Source organism: Trichosurus vulpecula, chromosome 2 (assembly GCF_011100635.1).
Source record: "Trichosurus vulpecula isolate mTriVul1 chromosome 2, mTriVul1.pri, whole genome shotgun sequence".
In the NCBI taxonomy this organism is placed as follows: Eukaryota; Metazoa; Chordata; class Mammalia; order Diprotodontia; family Phalangeridae; genus Trichosurus; species Trichosurus vulpecula.
In genome coordinates, this window is record NC_050574.1 from 337050076 (window position 1) to 337068404 (window position 18329).

General features: G+C 36.6%; 1 protein-coding gene across 1 annotated transcript in view; it reads right to left on the bottom strand.

The window, feature by feature from the left end:
* Positions 1 to 16361, bottom strand: part of STXBP5L (syntaxin binding protein 5 like) — a 324117-nt gene extending 307756 nt beyond the window's left edge. The window contains exons 1-2 of the mRNA XM_036744107.1: positions 16323 to 16361; positions 15748 to 15845 (exon numbers count right to left, since the gene is read on the bottom strand). Coding sequence (XP_036600002.1) covers positions 15748 to 15845; positions 16323 to 16361 — 137 coding nt within the window. The remainder of the gene's footprint in view (positions 1 to 15747; positions 15846 to 16322) is intronic.
* Between the last annotated feature and the right edge of the window lie 1968 nt (positions 16362 to 18329).

Consider the following 18329-nt stretch of genomic DNA (forward strand, 5'->3'; position numbering starts at 1 on the left):
TTTTCTGCCTCATTTGTAACTCAAGATAGTGTTTTTTCTAAATAACAATTAATTTTATATCACTGTTATGCTAATCCAGTTTCTTCTCAATGTATTTCTTTTTTTTTTTTTGGAGTGGTCCTCCTTTTTCTGCTTCTTTCATTTGTTCAGTGTACCATAGTGAATGCTTCTGACAATTTTTTGCCAGTAGTGAAACAGAATTCTTATCCAAATGATTATTCCCATAGAAGATTTTTTTTAAGATTTAAAGGTTTTAAAGGAAAAAAAAGAAAAGAAAATCAATTTACTGTGAGATCGTCTCATCTCTTCAGACTGATGCTGTCATCAAAGTTACTTAATGTTTCTTGGAAAGTATGAGAGTGAGTTCTGCTGCCTAGGCCAACTCACAAGAGAGTGATACCAGACTAAATAAATGTGTGAAGTTTGCCCTCCTAACAGCATAATTGGATTCTAACAGTTTGTGGCAGGGAGGCAGCCTGGTACAGTGGATAAGCAGGGGGAGCTAATGCCTTTGTCAGCCTAGGAATCATCCAGTCTTCAGTGTGAGCACTGACACCTAGGAAAGAATCAGGGCTTGATTTACTGCTTTGTTGATTGTCTAGACTTAAGGAAGTGATGTGGGGAGGGGGGAAGGTAATAATGCAGATTAAACTTAAAAGTGTGTCCTGCTTACATTTTTCTTGGAGAGTCAGTTGCTAACATTATTAGCACCTCCTTGATAGAAGTCTAACCTTTAAAATTAGAAAATTAGAAAAACTTGGATCCAAATCTTGCTTCTGCTCTGACACATACTACATGACCACAGACAAGATGCTTAACAAATTACAAAGTGCTTCTCTACATTGGTAGAAGGAGTTTCCATACTGGGAGCAGGTCCAGATCAAAACAAAGAAACAAAAATCTAAGATAGTCAACAAAACCATAACAGACAAATTGTTACAAAAGAAGCAAATTTAAGGTTTTTTGATGTTTTCATATATTGAAAATAGCCTGGCATTTCAAAGGAACAGGCATTTTTTTAATCAAACTTCCAGAATGTGCCAAGGAGCTACAGTTTTCCCACTGACTTTCCCAAGCTCAGTCTTTAGGTACAAAAATCTTTGTCCAAATATTCGGAAAATCACCATCAGTCCAAAGCTGCAGTTTGGCTTCCTTGGTTTTTTAATCTGAAGAAAGATACTATTCTTTGCTCCTCTGCTTTGAGCAATACAACTCTCCTCTCTATGCCTCAGTTTTTCTAATATTAAATGAAGTTGAAGATAATGCTTTTCCCCTTTTTCCCCAGTGCAATGTAACGTGGATGAATTAAACATAGCTACAAAATACTTTGTGTCCTTCAGGGGAAAAAAGGGCATTATTTGCTGATATATACATATATAATTTTTGCAAATTGCTATGCCTTTTATGAAAGTTCTCACAGGGATTTGGTAATTCTGTTACATGATTAATAATCTTCCCACTGAAAATTCCATTTTCAGAAAGAGATGGATAATTACAAATCAGCAATGAAGAGGCTAAATGTGTCATACATGTTACCAATTCATAAGGCATTTTTTGCAACAAAAATGCCTTGAATTAATGCATACTGAAACCAAGAAGGTATAGGTTTCTCAGGCATTATTATGTCACTAAAAATCATATTAACTTTAAAGCATGAGCACCACCTTACTTCATTGTGTTATAGCACAAGTATGACTTATGTGTATATTCTCTTATTTATTCAGGGACATGTTCAACTGTGGGTCACCTGCGTTCCTAGTAAAGCATTCTCTTTTTTCCTTAATTCTAGTCAATCTACTGTTCATTAATTCTACTAGAAAGCATAGTGAGGGAAATAAACAATTTCTTTTTCTACTTTTTAGGGAATAAAGGTGGGAGGCAAAGGAAAAGGAACAAGTATTTATTATGTGCCTACTGTGTGCCAGGCCCTGTGCTTAATGCTTTATGTATATCTCTTTTGATATTATGATATCTGACTAAAATGTAAATATCATTATAGCAATCATATTAGTATAGCATCATTATTATACATTACTATGAAGTTTGTGTTTACTTATAGATTTCATTAACTGATATCCTTCTATTCCCAATTAATATAAAAAAGCTGGCTTTATAGTCAAACAGTGAACTGTTTTTCCAAATGCTAAGAAATCCATAGCTATTTATCATTCTGTTTCAGACTGTGCAAGAGAAATTTAGGTGACATTTTCACTCCACCCAATTCTGTGCAGTGCATAAAAAACACATTAAGTTCACAATCCAATATGTCACTACTTCTCAAAATGCGAATGCAGATCTGCTAAATACCAAACTCAATGATCCTGAACTCACTGCTTCCATCTTTGCCTAAACCATCAGACAAACACCTCAGATCCCTGAGTTTTTGGTCTCCCAATTAGACATTTACAATCCCACAGGAACTGATTTGTTAGTTGGGCATTTCATTTATTATCTATCATCCTTAGTGAATAACTTGCTTACTGCACCATGATAGACTGCTTTTAGTACAAATTAGTCTATATCTTTCACAGAGAACTTCATTTGTCAAACAGTCCCCCAGTGTTTTGTACGTTGTTCATTCTCATTTATGATGGGTAACTCTAAGATTCTGTTCCTTATATTCAATACGTAGTTATCCTGGCCATATTGGCACCTGATTTTATCTAAAATAGGATAGCTCCTTCAGAGTCGCTGGTGTAAGTCAGTCAGTCAATAAGCATTTACTAAGCACCTACTGTGTGCCAGTGTTTGTGCTAAGTGTAGGTATCATTTGCCATGGGAACCCCCCCCCCACTGGAGTTTTTACTGCTTCTTAAAACGTGCCCCTAAAAATTGCCTACTTGGTCATACTAAGTCCTCATGATGTCCTATATCTTGGCTCCATTTCACTGTCAAATTCCCAGAAAGAGTAATCTAGATTGGCCCTTACTTCTCAACCCCTTACAATCCGACTTCTAACACTTTCTAACCCTTTTTCCTGCAGAGACTTTCTTCCCTTGCTTTTTGTGGTAGTGCTCCCTACTGGCTCTCCTCCTATTGTGAGCCAACTACTTTGTTTTAGTCTAAAAGGTTCAAGGTTTTTTCCTTTTATAAAATTCAGTAGGCAATTGTGAATGATAAAATCCAATTAAAATCATTAATTAAAGATTAAAAGCACATACTATAAGAATAAAAAGTCTATAAAATACAACAGCCACTAAATCTGGAACTTAAGGAAATGAAACTCAAGAAAGGACTTCTCACAACATTATTTGCCACCAGGTGTGTAAAGCAGTGGGTGGAGCTGAAATAAGGGGCTAGAAGGAGAATCGCCATAGCTCCAAGAATCCCAGGAGGCTGCCCACTCTTCTACTATGCCACCTACCTGTCATAACTGTTATTTCCTCACTGTCCTTTGCTGGACCATCATCCATCATCCAATTGTCCAAGATGTCCCCTAGGACTCCAGCAAGGGTCCATTCTACACACTCTCTGCTTCGGTAATCATATCATACTCCCATGAATTCAATTATTACCTCTTGGGAGATGACTGCCAAGTCTACATTTAGTTAGTCAAGTAATAAGCATAATAAGATACTACTGTGTTTCAGACACTGTGCTAAGTGCTGGAGATACAAAAAGATGAAAAAGATAGTCCCTGCCCACAAGGAGCTTACATTCTAATGGGAAAGACAACAAGCAAATAAATATGTACAAACAGGCCATACACAATAAATAGGAAATAACTAATAAATATATCATAATTAGCATAATAAAGTGATATATAACCATCCCTAATATTTCCCCTGAACTCACCTTCCGTGTTTCCAGCTGCCTCTTGGACATCTCTAATTCTATCTATCTCATTGGTACCCTGAACTCATTATCTTCTCTCTCTTCCTCCCCAATCCTCTTCCCTCCTCTAAATTTCCCTATTTTTGTTGAAGGTCTGTAAATAGCACGGGCGACTGGAGCTTTGCTCCCAGATACTGAAATTGAGAAGACACTGATCATATTTCAGTCCTTCAACAGCATGGAAAAACTGAGCTTATCACCTCCTTAGCAATAATAATTAAAGTAAGAAATAACTGAGTATTTATTAATTACCTACTGTGTACCAGACACTATGCTAGGCACAGAGGACACAAATACAATGAATGAAACAATACGAATTTGATAGGAGCTCACAAGGCCTCCTCTGGGCACTCTGTTCCTCCCACAGTTGTACACAAGGTGAGCTTTTCTCTTCCTACCCCACAAATGTGAGGGCCTCTCTAGAATCAGCCTCCTTTTAACGAAGGCCAAGGCCATGTTCTTGCTACTTCAGTTGAGTCTGTCACAGAAAATTAATTTGAAGGCAAATTTTATCCCAACTTTCTCAGTTCTCATTTTGTCCTCCTTCTAGCCACACTCGTGTTGCTTGCCATAAGACAAAAACCTGTTAGTTAGACTGTAAGCTCCTTGAGAGCTAAGACTATTTTTTGTCTTTCTTTGTATCCCCCATGCTTAGCACAATACCTGACATGTAGTAGGCACCTATTAAATGCTTGTTGACTGACTTGATATGGCTTTTAGGGTACCACCATCTTCCCAGTCACCCAGGTTCATAATCTCAGAATCATCCTTAACTCTTCCTTCTCCCCCTCCCATATCTAAACTATTGCCAAGTCTTGTCAATTCTACCTCCATAACAACTTTAATTCCTTCCCTCTTCTCTCTACTCATATGGCTACCATACTAGTCCAGCTTCTCATCCCCAATGGCCTGAATTACTATTTTCTGACTCCAGGATACAGAATCTCCTCTCTCTCTAATCTAAGGGTTCTTAACCTCGGGTCCATGAAGTTTTTAAAATGAAAAAAAAAGTTTTTTAAGTGTTAACAAAATTGATAAACAATCAGCTAATGTAATAACAAAAAAGAAAGAAAACCAAATTGCCAAAATGAAATGAGGAAAACATAGTGAATGAAGAAGAAATTAAGAGCATTATCAGAAATTATTCTATCCAGTTATATGACAACAAAAGTAAAAAAATTAACACAAAGGGATGAATGACTACAAAATGACAAAATATTCAAATATACAAAACAGTAGATAGCATTAAATGGCAACAATGCATAAATAAAATGGACAATGATGGCACCAATTTGTAAAAGCTGAAGATAAAACCTTTCTCTCTTTTAACAAAGAAAAAATTATGAAAGACTAGAATCATCCTCTGTCATATTCACTCTTTTGCATTATTGTGCTTAACTTTTCAGGAAATATACTTTGTTAGTGTTTTTCTTTCACTTTTGTTGTGTTAAAACTTTGTCAATTAAAAAAATAATCTGATTATTGAGGATGAGAGAATAATTTATAGGAAAAACTAGAGGAGGTAGAGTGGATGGGATCAAAGTCTTAAGTGGAAGGATTATAAATGCAAGGAGGGGCAACTCATCCATTGATACTAGAAACAAGAAGGAGATTTTGAGGCATAGCACATGAAGGGTGAGACAGCTCATAATCTCCTCAGTAAAACAGCATATGTGATCAAATGCTTAGACAAAGAGGCACTGGAAAATAACAAGAGCACCAGGCTGCTAACTCAGCCTTGGATACTCAACTCCTTTCCACCTTCCTTAGCTTTCTCTCCTCTCTGATTGGAGGGCTGGAGGGTGGAGCACTACTCTTCCCAAAGCCTTCCTTTATAAAGAGCAGAACGTGGACTCTGCAGCTCTGCTCCATTTCAACTCCATGCAACAAGATGTCCCCACACTGGGTACCCCCAGTGTCTCCCCACCTGTCCAGCTTCCTCTGTGGGTAGTCTTTTCCCATTAGATTATAACCTCCTTGAGGGCAGAGACTCTTTTTCTTTTTCATTTATATCCCTAGGATCTAGGACAACACATAGCTTATCATACACACTTAAAAATGTTTATTGAATTGAAATGAATATAAGTAGAGCATTAATGAAAAACTGCTTTTCAAACAAGATATTTGGATATCATGTAATATCATTTCAACTTTACAACTGATAAATAATGTGCTTAAATTTTTTGACCTATGGCTCAATATTTAAATGTTAGTAATGCTTCCAAAGTTGTGAAAAATAGTAAAGATATTAAATGTGTTGGTATACCTACTGAGATCTTTAAAAGTGCTGGCTACTGCTTAACCAAAAATCAAATCGATAAGATAATATTTTTAAAGCACTTTGCACAGTGCTAGCATGTAGTAGGCACTATATAAGTTCCATTCCAACTATCTACCCGGCCTTTTCTCAACATTTGGAATATTAAAGAAAGGTCCATGTGATTTTTATGATATTAACATCACTCTTTTTGAGATGACAAGAAAGTTGTCTATGACAACTGTAATAGGTTATCATTTCTTTTCATTACTAGAACTATCTTAGTTTAAGCTGTACTAAACATTTGGCAACATGATCAATCGAGTGTTTCTAGATCCCAATAAAGATTGAGAACATCACATGGATGATGGACCTGTGATTTAGTCCACAACCATTCTGAAATGTCATTTGAAATAATAATGCTTTTTAAAGAGTGACAAAGATATCTATAACCTATAAGTCAGAAATCCAACTGTTAGATATACACTCCAAGGAGATCAGAAATGGAAAGAATGGCTTATATACACCAAAGGCAGCAACTGGAAACAAAATAAATGCCCTTAGGTTTAGAACGGCTAACTAGATTGTGGCAATGAATGTAATGGAATACTGCTGCAAGGTAAGAAACGATGAGTGCGGAGAATTCAGAGAAGCATGAAAAGATAGATGTAAAGTAACAACCACCAGGAAAACGTTGTACAAATTGATCAAAACTACATAATTGAAAAGAATACCAATAGCCACAACAACACACCAAGTGGTACCTACTTTGGTCCTGGAAAAAATTAAGTCCCTCCCTTTTTTATAGAGGTGGGGGACTGTGAGTGTAGAACATTGCATAAAATATCAGAATTGGTTGATGCTTTGGTTAGCGTTGCCAAAGCAATTATTTTTCTTCTTTATTTTTTATTCTTTTTTACAAAAAATGTTTCTCTGGGGAGGGGAGAGAAGATAGATATATTTGAAAATTAGGGTGATTATTATAAAAATGGGTATAAATTTTTTATTAAAGAACACAACCTGGAGTAATTGAAATTATCTTTGCTGCATGTTAATTAACAACAAAGTAAATACAAATTGTCAGGAATATCACACACACACACACACACACAGATATTACCTAAACATTCAATACCATAGTATAGTTGACTCCAGCAGCTATTAAAAAGGTTTTACTACCATGTTAAGAAGTTTGTCAATATCCTATCCTACTCCATAGTTGGCACTGTCAAAGAATCATAGATTAAAGGCTGGAAGAGACCTTGGAAGCCATTAGTCTCATTCCTGAATTTACAGAGAAGTAAACTGAGGCCCACAGAGGCACAGTAACTTGCCCAAGGGTCCCACAGGAAACATCAGATGTAAGCTCTGAACCAAGTGATCCTCTAACTCCAGACAGAGCTAATGATCTTACCACAGCATTACTCCTTCAGAATAGACAGAATCATATTTCTTTCTCTATCACTAATAAAATGAAGTGGTATTGCACAGTCTAATTATAGTCAATCCATTTTCTAGAGTCATATTTGGGAATGTGGCACAGGACCAAGCAACTTACATCATAACATATTTTGACATAGGCTTTCTGGAGAGCTCTTTCAATAAAAAATAAATGTGATATCTTGATATATGACATTTACACCAATGACCCACCATAAAGAGGGCCTTTGTTCAGAATAGTCTACAGATTTTGGTCCTTTTCCTTTGTGGCCATTAGCATGTTTGCAAGATGGCAGAATGGGGTTGTGGAAAAGTCTGTGGCAAAGCAACAGGATAAAACTATCCAACTTTTTTTACTATAGCACTGACCTCAATATGTTAAAACATATGTTAAAACATACAACATAAACATAAAACAGTATGTTAAAACAAACAAAAAAAACCAGCTAACCAACCAAAGATAATTTTTTCTTTCAATTAAATAGTTTGAGAAAAGCATAGGGGAACTAAACCCAGGAATTCCCTTACGATGATGACCATGATCATGAAATACATATAAATCAGCCACACAAATATTTATTAAATTTTCTGCAATATGTATAATAACTAAAGTTCTATAATGACCCACACCTTCACACAGAAAAGCATTTTATCACAATTCATAGTTGAATATTTTTTAACTAAATTTTGCTATGAAAATAACATACAATAATGTTCCAATTGATGACGAAATAGAAAACAAAATTAAGAATGCCAATCTGTCTTTCAGATAGAAAATGGCAGCAATGTGGCATGAAGATCCAGATTAAATGTATATACTTTTTACGTAGCTATGCTACAAGAATATCATTTAGCCTCATAAACAATTTAATTAAACTTCTCTATTTCATTTACTATGTGTAAGGCATTATCTAGGCACAGAAAATACAAAGGTAAAAATGGAAAAAATCAATAATGTCAGCAAAAACCTATACTTAACATTAAAAGATGAAACAGTATCACCTATAATCCCATTTAGAAAATTATCTATGCTACTGGGGCTAATTATATGGAAAGAATAAATGTAGAATCCATTTCAGGTTCAAAAAGTTAGTTGCACGAGCACAAAAAAGGGAATACATGGCTCCAAATTTTATGTGAGAAAGACCTGCAGTTTTTAGTGGACTGGAAATCCATTATGACTCAACAGCATGACAGGGCAACCAAAAAAGTTAATGGGATTGTGTACTAATTCTGTGCTAATAGAAGAGACAGCATCCACAGTGAGGAAAATCATAGTTCTCTTGTATTCTGCTTTGGTAAGATCATATCCGGAATACTGTGTTGGTTCTAGGAACCAGATTTTAAAGAATCCACTGACAAACTGGGGCATATCCACAGAATGGTAAAGTTAGGAGATAGGGCACCATGTCATATGACTATCAGGTGAGAAAAATGGAAACATTTATTCTGAAGAAGAGAAGACTTAAAAAGGATGCAAAAGTTATTTTCAAGTATTTGAAGGGCTTTCATGGGGAGAGGTAAGCAATTTGTTTTACTTGGCGCCCAGAGCAGAACCAAGAACAAGAGGTGAAGTTGTAAAAAGGCAGATTTCAGTTCCGTTTAAAAACGCTTTCAGTTAGTGTTGGCCAAAAGTACAATTATCTGCCTCAGAAGGTAATGAGCTACCAGCTATTTTCAACCAGCGACTTCTCAGGGTTGGCACAGAGGGAGTCATGATCAAGTGTGTATTAGGACTAAATGACTTCTGAGGCCCCATTCAACTCTGACATTCTATACTTTTAGAATGAATGAAAGGATATCCAGCTAAAGCAGAAGGCACATATGAAGTAAACAAAATAAATACTTCATAGATTCACTGAAAAAACAGCTTCAGAAGGTGTAGCACAGTTGGGAAGAAATATAAATACCACATAAGCCTGGCTTGTACCAATCGGGAATGGAATGTCTTTTCCAGTAGTATTTCGACAGACCATAACTTTAAATGCTCTGTAAGTAAGAGCTGTACCCACAAATCAAAAGAAAAAAAAAGCCTGCACGTATGCTCACTATGTGCTGGAGAGAACATCAGATTGTACTTTGCTATTTTCAGCCACAGCTACATAAACACATTTTGATCAGCATCAGTAGCAGTATCTTTCAGCATAGAGAACATCCCAGGAAAATATCAGACACCAATAGCATTTAATAAATGCTTTTAATGATGATGATGATAGAGCTGTGTATCCCTTAACAGTCATTAACATTTTTTTCCAAAACTGTCTTGTACAATTCTCCAGTCTCCCAAGATAACTAAACAACCTATTTACACAACTAGACAAAAATGAATCAATACTGTTTGTAAGCTGTAGCTATTTGAATTATCTGTGGATTCATTTAATATTAAGCAACAAACTAGGGTCATAAATTATTGATGAAACATCAGATATAAAAACCATGATTTATATCTTTTAATTATATAAGAATTATATACAATATATGTTACATATTACATTATACATAATAATATATTATGAGAATGGAACCTGGAGATGGAATGGAGAATAAGATGACTTATATTTTAGTCTCTTATTTTTAGGATTTAAAACTACTATTTCCATAATATTATTGTTATTAAAGCCTTTTGCAAAGGAAGGCTATTCAGTTTCAGTTCTACTTTATGTCATTTTGTGAGTTATATGTATTGTTTCATTAACAGTGATTTCTATGGTACCACAAATCAAGGCAGTTCTCTTTTCCCTGTGTTTTAGGGGCCCGCTTATTCTGGCAGATGAACAATGACTCAGGAAGGCAAATAATGAGAGAGGGGAAGAGGTTGTTCAGTCAGCTAAAAAAATAATTGAGGTTCATATGAACACACTAAGGTTATAAATACCTCTACCACCACACCAGGAAAGAGGTAGCCTGTACCTCTCACCTTCATTCACATTCTTCAGACAGCATCTTTTGCCCATTAGCAATTTCTTTCCCTTTTGCAAGGCTATTTTTCATGTTCATTTTAACCTGAATTCACAAATATAAAAATATTGCAGGAGAGGGAGTATTCAAAATAGTTTCATTCCACTTGCTTCTGCACACAATAGGGATATTCATAGAGTTTTTATGACTCTAAAATGGTCCTAGTAGCATGAAATCTACATTTTGAAAATCAATGTTGTCTTCATGGTAAAGAAATCTCCTTGTTTCCATGTAAGTCAGATCTTATCAGAAAAAATGTGAAGAAAGAATGAAGCCTAAGGATATGCTGATATTCTAATATATCCAGGCATTTTTATTCATAAGTATAAGAACATGTAAGGCTTTAAAAAAAACAATATAAAAAGAACTTTCTCCATAACAACTCTAAGTATCATTATCCCCATTTCACAGATGAGGTAGAGAACAGGGGAGGTGAACTGATTTGCTCACGATCTCACAATGATTAAGAGCCTACATTCAAACTAAGGTCTCTTAATTTCAGGAGCTGAGCTCTTTCCATTATATACATTTTTAAAATTTTCTTTTTAAAAATTATAGAATTAATGTTAAAAACATAAACATCTTAATATATAAAAAAACAGAAACACTGAGTTTATATGTAAAATGGTGAATTTTTGTTAATGTTCAATTTGGATTTTTTAAGTATACGTTGTTGTTGCTGTGTTTGTCCTTTGTTCTAACTTAGTAAAAAAGAGTCAACATTGCCCTGCTTCTCTGTGATAACTTCTGAACTTCATTTTCATTCTCTTCTATATGATTTTAAAAATATCTCATTGATTCTCTTTTCTTCCTTTTTTCCCTTTTTTTGGATCACTATGACTACATATCAAGTCCCTCCCCACAATTCTCTCAATCCTCAGAAGGAAAGTATACTCTCTTATAATAATAGAGCATTATATAGTGCTTTAAGGTTTATGAAGTCCTTTGTGAATACTATTTCATTTTATATTCACAACAACCCTGGGAGCTAGGTGCCATTATTATCTTATTTTACAGAAAAAGAAATTGAGGCAGATAGGTTGAATGACTTGCCCCAGGTCACATAGCTAGTAACTGTCTGAGGCAGGATTTGAACTCAACTCTTCCTCACTCCAGGGTTAGCACTCTATCTATTTTAACACCTAGTTGCCTTGTAAACAATAAGTTCAGTCAAGGAAACAAATTCACACTTTGGCCACATCTGAAAATATATGCCTCATTCTGCCTCTCTTCTCTATTATCTCTCTGCACAGAGGTGGGAAACATGTTTCAACATCAATCAACTTCATCAGTCTTCTGGAGTCATGACTGGTCACTGCATTAATTAATCAGAATTCTTAAGTCTTTCAAAATTGTTTTCCTTTACATTATTGTAGTTATAGTATAAATTGTTCACTTTCACTTCATTCTATATCAGTTCAAAAAAGTCCTTCCACGTTTCACTGAATCAGTTGCTTTTGTCATTTCTTACAATGCAATCATAATCCACTGCATTCAAATAGCAAAGTTTGGCTACTTTCCACCTGATGGGCACCCACTTTTTTCCAGTTGCTTGCTACTCAAAAGGTTCTACTATAAATATTTTTGTACATGTAAGTCTTTCTTTTCTGTCTTTGTCCTCTTTGTGAATATTAGTCAATAATAGTAGTACTGCTAGGTCGAAAGGTATGTACTAAGTATTGACTTTGGGGACATAGTCCCTATTAACCTTACAACAGTGCGTTTATCCTCCCATAGGCCCTACACACAATCATCATCTTCTATTTTTTTTTGTCATCTCTGCCATTCTGATGCATATGAGATGGAAATGCGTTTAGAATGAAGTGACCCAAAATGACTGAACTAGAAAACTAAGTAACAAGTTCCTGAGTGGGCTCAGATTCCCATGTGCCAGATTAAGAGCTAGCTGGGAGGTTGATTTCAGAAAGCTGTAAAAGATTACTCTAGTGAACAAAGTCCACACAGCAATAGACCTCAAAACGAGTTAAGAGTGAGGCCCTGACTGAGAAGAAGAATTTAAGCCAGGAGGGAGCTAAGGACAGTGGCAAATGTCCTACAGCTGGTAGAGGACCAATATTAAGAGGTAAGAACCTTCATACACTATGAAGTATTAAGTTTTGTTCATCTGTTACTAAACTTTTTGCCCCCCAATGTCTGTTTCCCTGTAGTGTTTCATAGTGAATCTTATGTAAATATGATCATGGTATAGCAAAATGGTTGGAGAAACTTCCTAGCAATTTGAACGATCCAAAACTGGAATGGACTGCTTTGGGGAGGAGCAGATCCCTCTCATTGGGTCTTCAAGTATGTTATAACAAGGATTCTTTTCCAGATATTAGTTAGACTAGACTGCCAGTGAGGGCAACTCTTAAATTCTGAAATTCTGTACTGTTATAATGAGAAAGCTACAGTTATTAAACATGTGACTTAGTTACTCCTTTATTCCTCCATATAATTTTTGTCCCGTCATTCAAAATTCCCTTTTCTAATCTTTTTTGCTAATCCAGATACCTCCTCCTTTCCTTTTGAGTCTGTCTTAAAACATGTATCCTTCCCAAAAGTTTTCCTTCACTAACCATGTTTGCTTAAGTCACTCTTACTCTGTAACTCCTTGACTTACTCTGTTTGCTACTTTAAAAATCTGTACTAGTTTATATGTTGCTTTATAAATCTTAGTTTTCTCTAAATTGTATTTCCTCTATTTCAATATGAGTTCTTTCAGGACTGAAATAATTTTTTAATTTCCCCTTACTGTTAATAGTATTCAGTATCATCTAGTATAATAAGTGAGGACCATCTCCAGGCATCTGCATCTATATCTTGAAACTGGACACAAATGGCTTTGGAGGAGAAAGCAAAGCTTATGACTTTGCACAGCCCTGCCTTACTATAATCCAATTCACTTGCAAGCCAAGACATTAACCCTCCTGAAGTCATTGGCCCTCTCCAAGAACAAAGGACAAACAACAACAACAAGCATTCTAATAATCTTGTTAACTATCTACCTCTTTCCCTCAACACTGCATGCAAACCTGACTACTCTAAGGTTTCTTGTTATAGGAATTCACATATAAAAGTTCTACATAGGAACATAGGACTCATATAAAGTTGTTTTTCCTTTTCTCAGCATTAAATAAGAAATAGATTTCCATGAATGGCCTTTATTCCTGAAAGTTTTTTCATGAGAGTGTGATGGAGGCTGTGCCAGTAACTCTTGGCAGGAAACAAGCCCAGTAGAACTGTAAATATTACCTTTCCACTTGATGTTTCAGTTGTTACTTGCCATCTTGTAGTCTCGGTAGGGACTCAGGTATCTCAGGCATTTTTTAGTGGCTTCCAAAAGGTTCTTTTTGGATTTCTACAGCCATTTTCCTTATGCTTCTTTTTAAATTTTTCCCTATCCTTTAAACTTTTTATTTCTTATGGATTTCTCCCAAAAGCTCAGATTTACATTTATGTATTATCGATAGGCCTTTAGAGATCTTAACACCCTATTATGTCCACGATCTCATTGGATCTTCATGATCAAGGATACTCACCCCAATGTTTTAGAGATCACTGGCTGTCAATTCTACCCGAGTGCACACAACTAAAGGTTTCAAGGATTAACCAAGCACTCTTGTACTCCTGGCTATATAAAATAACTCAAAAATCACTTTGTTTATTCAGTCTTCACAGTTCTTGTCTGGGGATTTCTCAGAAGGAAAGTAGCTTAATTTGGCTACAGATAAATCTTCCTAAAGCTCAACTTTGTGCGTGTCACTCCCCAACTCAAAAATGTTCAGTGGTTTATAGAGAAGAAATTCCTTACACTCAAAGCCCTTCATTATCTATTCCCAACATACCTCTTCAACCTTACATCTCACTACTCCTTTACACGACTCCTCTCTTCTCCAGTTCTATCAATCCCCTAAATAATCCATTCTACTCAATATTACAATTTCATTCAACCAACATCTATAAAGTACTTAAGATGCTTAGAAATATGTGATTGTACTGAGGATGACACCAACATAGATAAGACATAGTGCTTACCCTCAAGTAACTTATAAATTAGTGGTATAATGGAAAGAGAGAAGAAGTTTAAACCTGGTCAGAAGACTAGGTTCAAATGTTGTCTTTGTCATTTATGTTGGGCAAGGCACTTCACCTCTGAGCTAACAATTCCCTCTCATTTGTAAAATGAAAGAATTGGTCTTGATGCCTCTAAGGGCACTTCTAGCTCTAAATTAGGAACCTGTGACCTCTGAGGTCTCTTCCAATCTTAGGATTCTATGATTCCATGACACTGTTAAGAGAATTCATTTATCTGCTTCCCAACAATGAATGTATTTCACTAAGGAGCCAGCCAGTTGTTTGTAATTCTATTTACCACTAAGCATGGACTTTGGATATCCTATCTGGTTTAGCCCTATGGTATTTATGTACTTTCCATTTCTGAGTTAACCTGGCCTCTGACTCATTCATGATGGTCCAGAAACCAATGTTTGCCCTGCTTCTCCAGTACCTACCCTCATATCTTGCCTGATCCCCTCTCTATTGCTACCTTTGACCCAACATGACAATACTTGTTCCATGTAAGCCTAACATAAAACTGTATATGATTATATATTTAACAAATGCACTTGTAGGAATCATTATAACACGAAGGCAATGCATAATATCTGAATGTTCAAGTTTCTAGAATGAACTCTAATTTTGAAAACCAATATTTAAATGATAAAACACCAGAGTGATGTAGATTTTACTATGATCCTTTGCTACTAAAAGGCATTACTCATAACTAGCTATTGAAAATTAAAGTAAAATGTTAGATTAGTTAGCAACTTACTTTCATTGCTCTTCTACCACCTCATTCCCCTCCCATACTCCACTCTCCCCATCCCCCAAGCTTCCATTAAAAGGAATGGATTAAAATCTCACTTTCCCCTTTTACCACCTGTCATGGTGATTAAAAAGTACACAGTAAGTTTACATGACTATCATAGTTGCCTTTGAACCTTCACATAATGAAAAAAATGCACTTACTGTAAAGGGTAACTATATTTTTAACCCATACTTGAATTATTATTTTCAGTCAATAAATAATGAAAATTACCAAAAACAACACAGGAGCAATTTGAAATTAGACTATTTTTTCCTTTTCCCTTTATGAAGAATCCATAGTTACAATAAGGAAAATTTCACTTACCCAAGTGTTTATGAATTTGTAACTGATGACAAAAAATACCTATGAATTAACATAAGAGAAAGGATACATTCGTATAGCACCTGTTCTTGTCCCAATAGCCAAAATTTTCTGGACTGGATCAAAGGCTAAGGCTGTGGGCTGGTAAGGAAACCCATGCCGGACCGTCTGAAAGATAACAAATAATATGAACATTTAATTTGCAACAATAAAAAAATTATTTATTTCCCCCCCCCCGGTATGCTTTAGGCAATTTAACCAGGATTGTTTTTAATGTCATTTTAAGTCATTTACAACATTATCCAATTATCTTTTTACTAAAATTTAGAAAACTACTCACTTTAAGGCCCTCATCCCATCTCCCCTCAGCTACTGTAACAGCCTTCTAACGGTCTTCCTGCACAATTCTCTCCCTCCTCTAGTCTAATCAGCTGCCAAGGCTATTTTTCTAGAGCACAAGTATGACCATGCCACACCTTGCTCAATGAGCTCCAGTGGTGCCCCCTGTTTGGCATTTATAGGTCTTCATAACCTAGTCTCTTCCTTACCTCTCCAGTCTTTTCACATTTACTCCCTCCACACATTCTTTGATCCAGCTACACTGGCCTCCTCGCCATCCCTCAAACACAACATTCCCTCTCTCACTTTCATGCCCTTGCCTTGGCTGACATCCCTATCCTCCATCCCTGGAATGCTTGGCCCCTTCTCTTTCACCTCTTGGTTTCTCTGGGTTCCTTCAAGACTCAAATCAAAAACTGTCTTCTTGAGGCCTTTCTAGGCTCCTAATATCTTCCCTTCCCATTCCACATTGCCTTTCATTTGTTCTGTATAGATCTTGTATGTGCCTGGTTATTTTCATGTTGTCAGATATTTGGTGTGAAAGCTTTATATCTTCAACTGGATTATAAACTCCTTGAAAATAATGACAGTGGGGTGGGAAGGGAAGAAAATTTGAAACTCAAGACCATGTAGAACTGAGTGTTGTAAACTAAAAATAAAAAATCTAATTAAAAAAAATAGTGACTGTGTTCATATGTCCCTTACCCTTAAACTCCTAGTACCCAGAAGAAAGCATACTCCTTGAAAGCAGAGGTGCTTTTTGCCTTTCTCTGAATCCCCAGTGTTTAGCACAGTGTCTGACACATAGTAAATTCTTAAACCCTTGCTGACTCACCAATAGACACTAAACTATGAATCTTTTAGGTTTAGTTTTTAATTTTGGTACTACCTATACCAAGTATTTTAATAATGATTTTATCACTTGGACTCTGAACAAAAAAAAAGTATACTATCTAGAATTAATAACAAATAAATGAAACAGTAGGACAACTCTTCCTGGATGGCAAGTTCTTTTATGTGATCACATCTTCCGAAATTCTCTTAATACAATGTCAAACATTCAAATGAAAACTGAAAGATTCAAACATGCAGGTTTTTTTATACATGTAGCATCTTCTCTGAGTTATTCCCCCAACTTGTACAGTCATTTGGGGTACCCAGAGAGGTGGCTACTACCTCAAGTTCTTACGGGTTTCCTTTGTGGGTCTGCCTCTCTACAACTAGAGCTTGCAAACCATGCAGTGTTTTTTTTCCCCCATTAAGGGTTTGCCACTAAACAAAATTAGCTCAAAGCAGTGGTATTTATTAAAATGTCACATTAAGGGGGCGGGGGAGGCTGAGCCAAGATGGTGGCTGGAAAGCAGGAACTTCCTTAAGCTCTCCCCCAAATCCCTCCAAACACCTATAAAGATGGCTCTGAACAAATTCTAGAGCAGCAGAACCCACAAAATAGCAGAGGGAAACAGATCTCCAGCCCAGCAGAGTCTGGATGGTCACTGGGAAGGGTCTATTGCATGGTGCTGAGAGCAGAGGGCAGCCCAGCAGGGGCCATGCTGGGACAGACCAGACCTGGAATTAGCCAGCCGAAATAGGCCTTGGGGCCATGAAACAGTGAGCTGTGGTAGTTACCAAGACTCCTCAACCCACAAACTCCAAAGAGCAGGTTAGGGGGAAACTGCGGGATGGAGGTCAGAGAGGTCTGGCCTCCAGCCCTCGGGGTGGAGGAGATGGTGCAGCGCTGGCGGTGGCAGCAGCAGGAAGCTCCTAAGGCAGCTTCCAGAACTCCAGCACCAGCTGCTTCCCAAGTCCCTGGCACACACAGTGGGAGGAATCTAGCCTGGATCAAAGCAGGAGTGCAAGGAGTGCTTTGTGGGCACAAAGGCAGATTCTCTTGCTGTGCCCTGCTTGGATCTGTATTGTGGTCCTGGTTGGCAGCTCCTGGGAGAGGACGACCACTGCTGGGATAGAGCCTGGGGTTTCGGTGGAGTAGAAGTAGCTCTGAAAACAGAAGTACTTGGACCCTAAAGCTTGGGACAAAGTACTCTCTACTGTACAAGCAGTCACATCCTGACAAAAAGCTCAAGGGTGAAGTAGTTGGCTGGGAACATGAAGAGGCAGTGAAAACGAACTCAGACTCAAACTCTAGATTCCTTTTTTGGTGACAAAGAAGAGTAAAACATACAGCCAGAAGAAATTAACAAAATCATAGAGCCTACATCAAAAGCCTCGAAGAAAAGCATGAACTGGTCTCAAGCCATGGAAGAGCTCAAAAAGGATTTGGAAAAGCAAGTAAGAGAAGTAGAGGAAAAATTG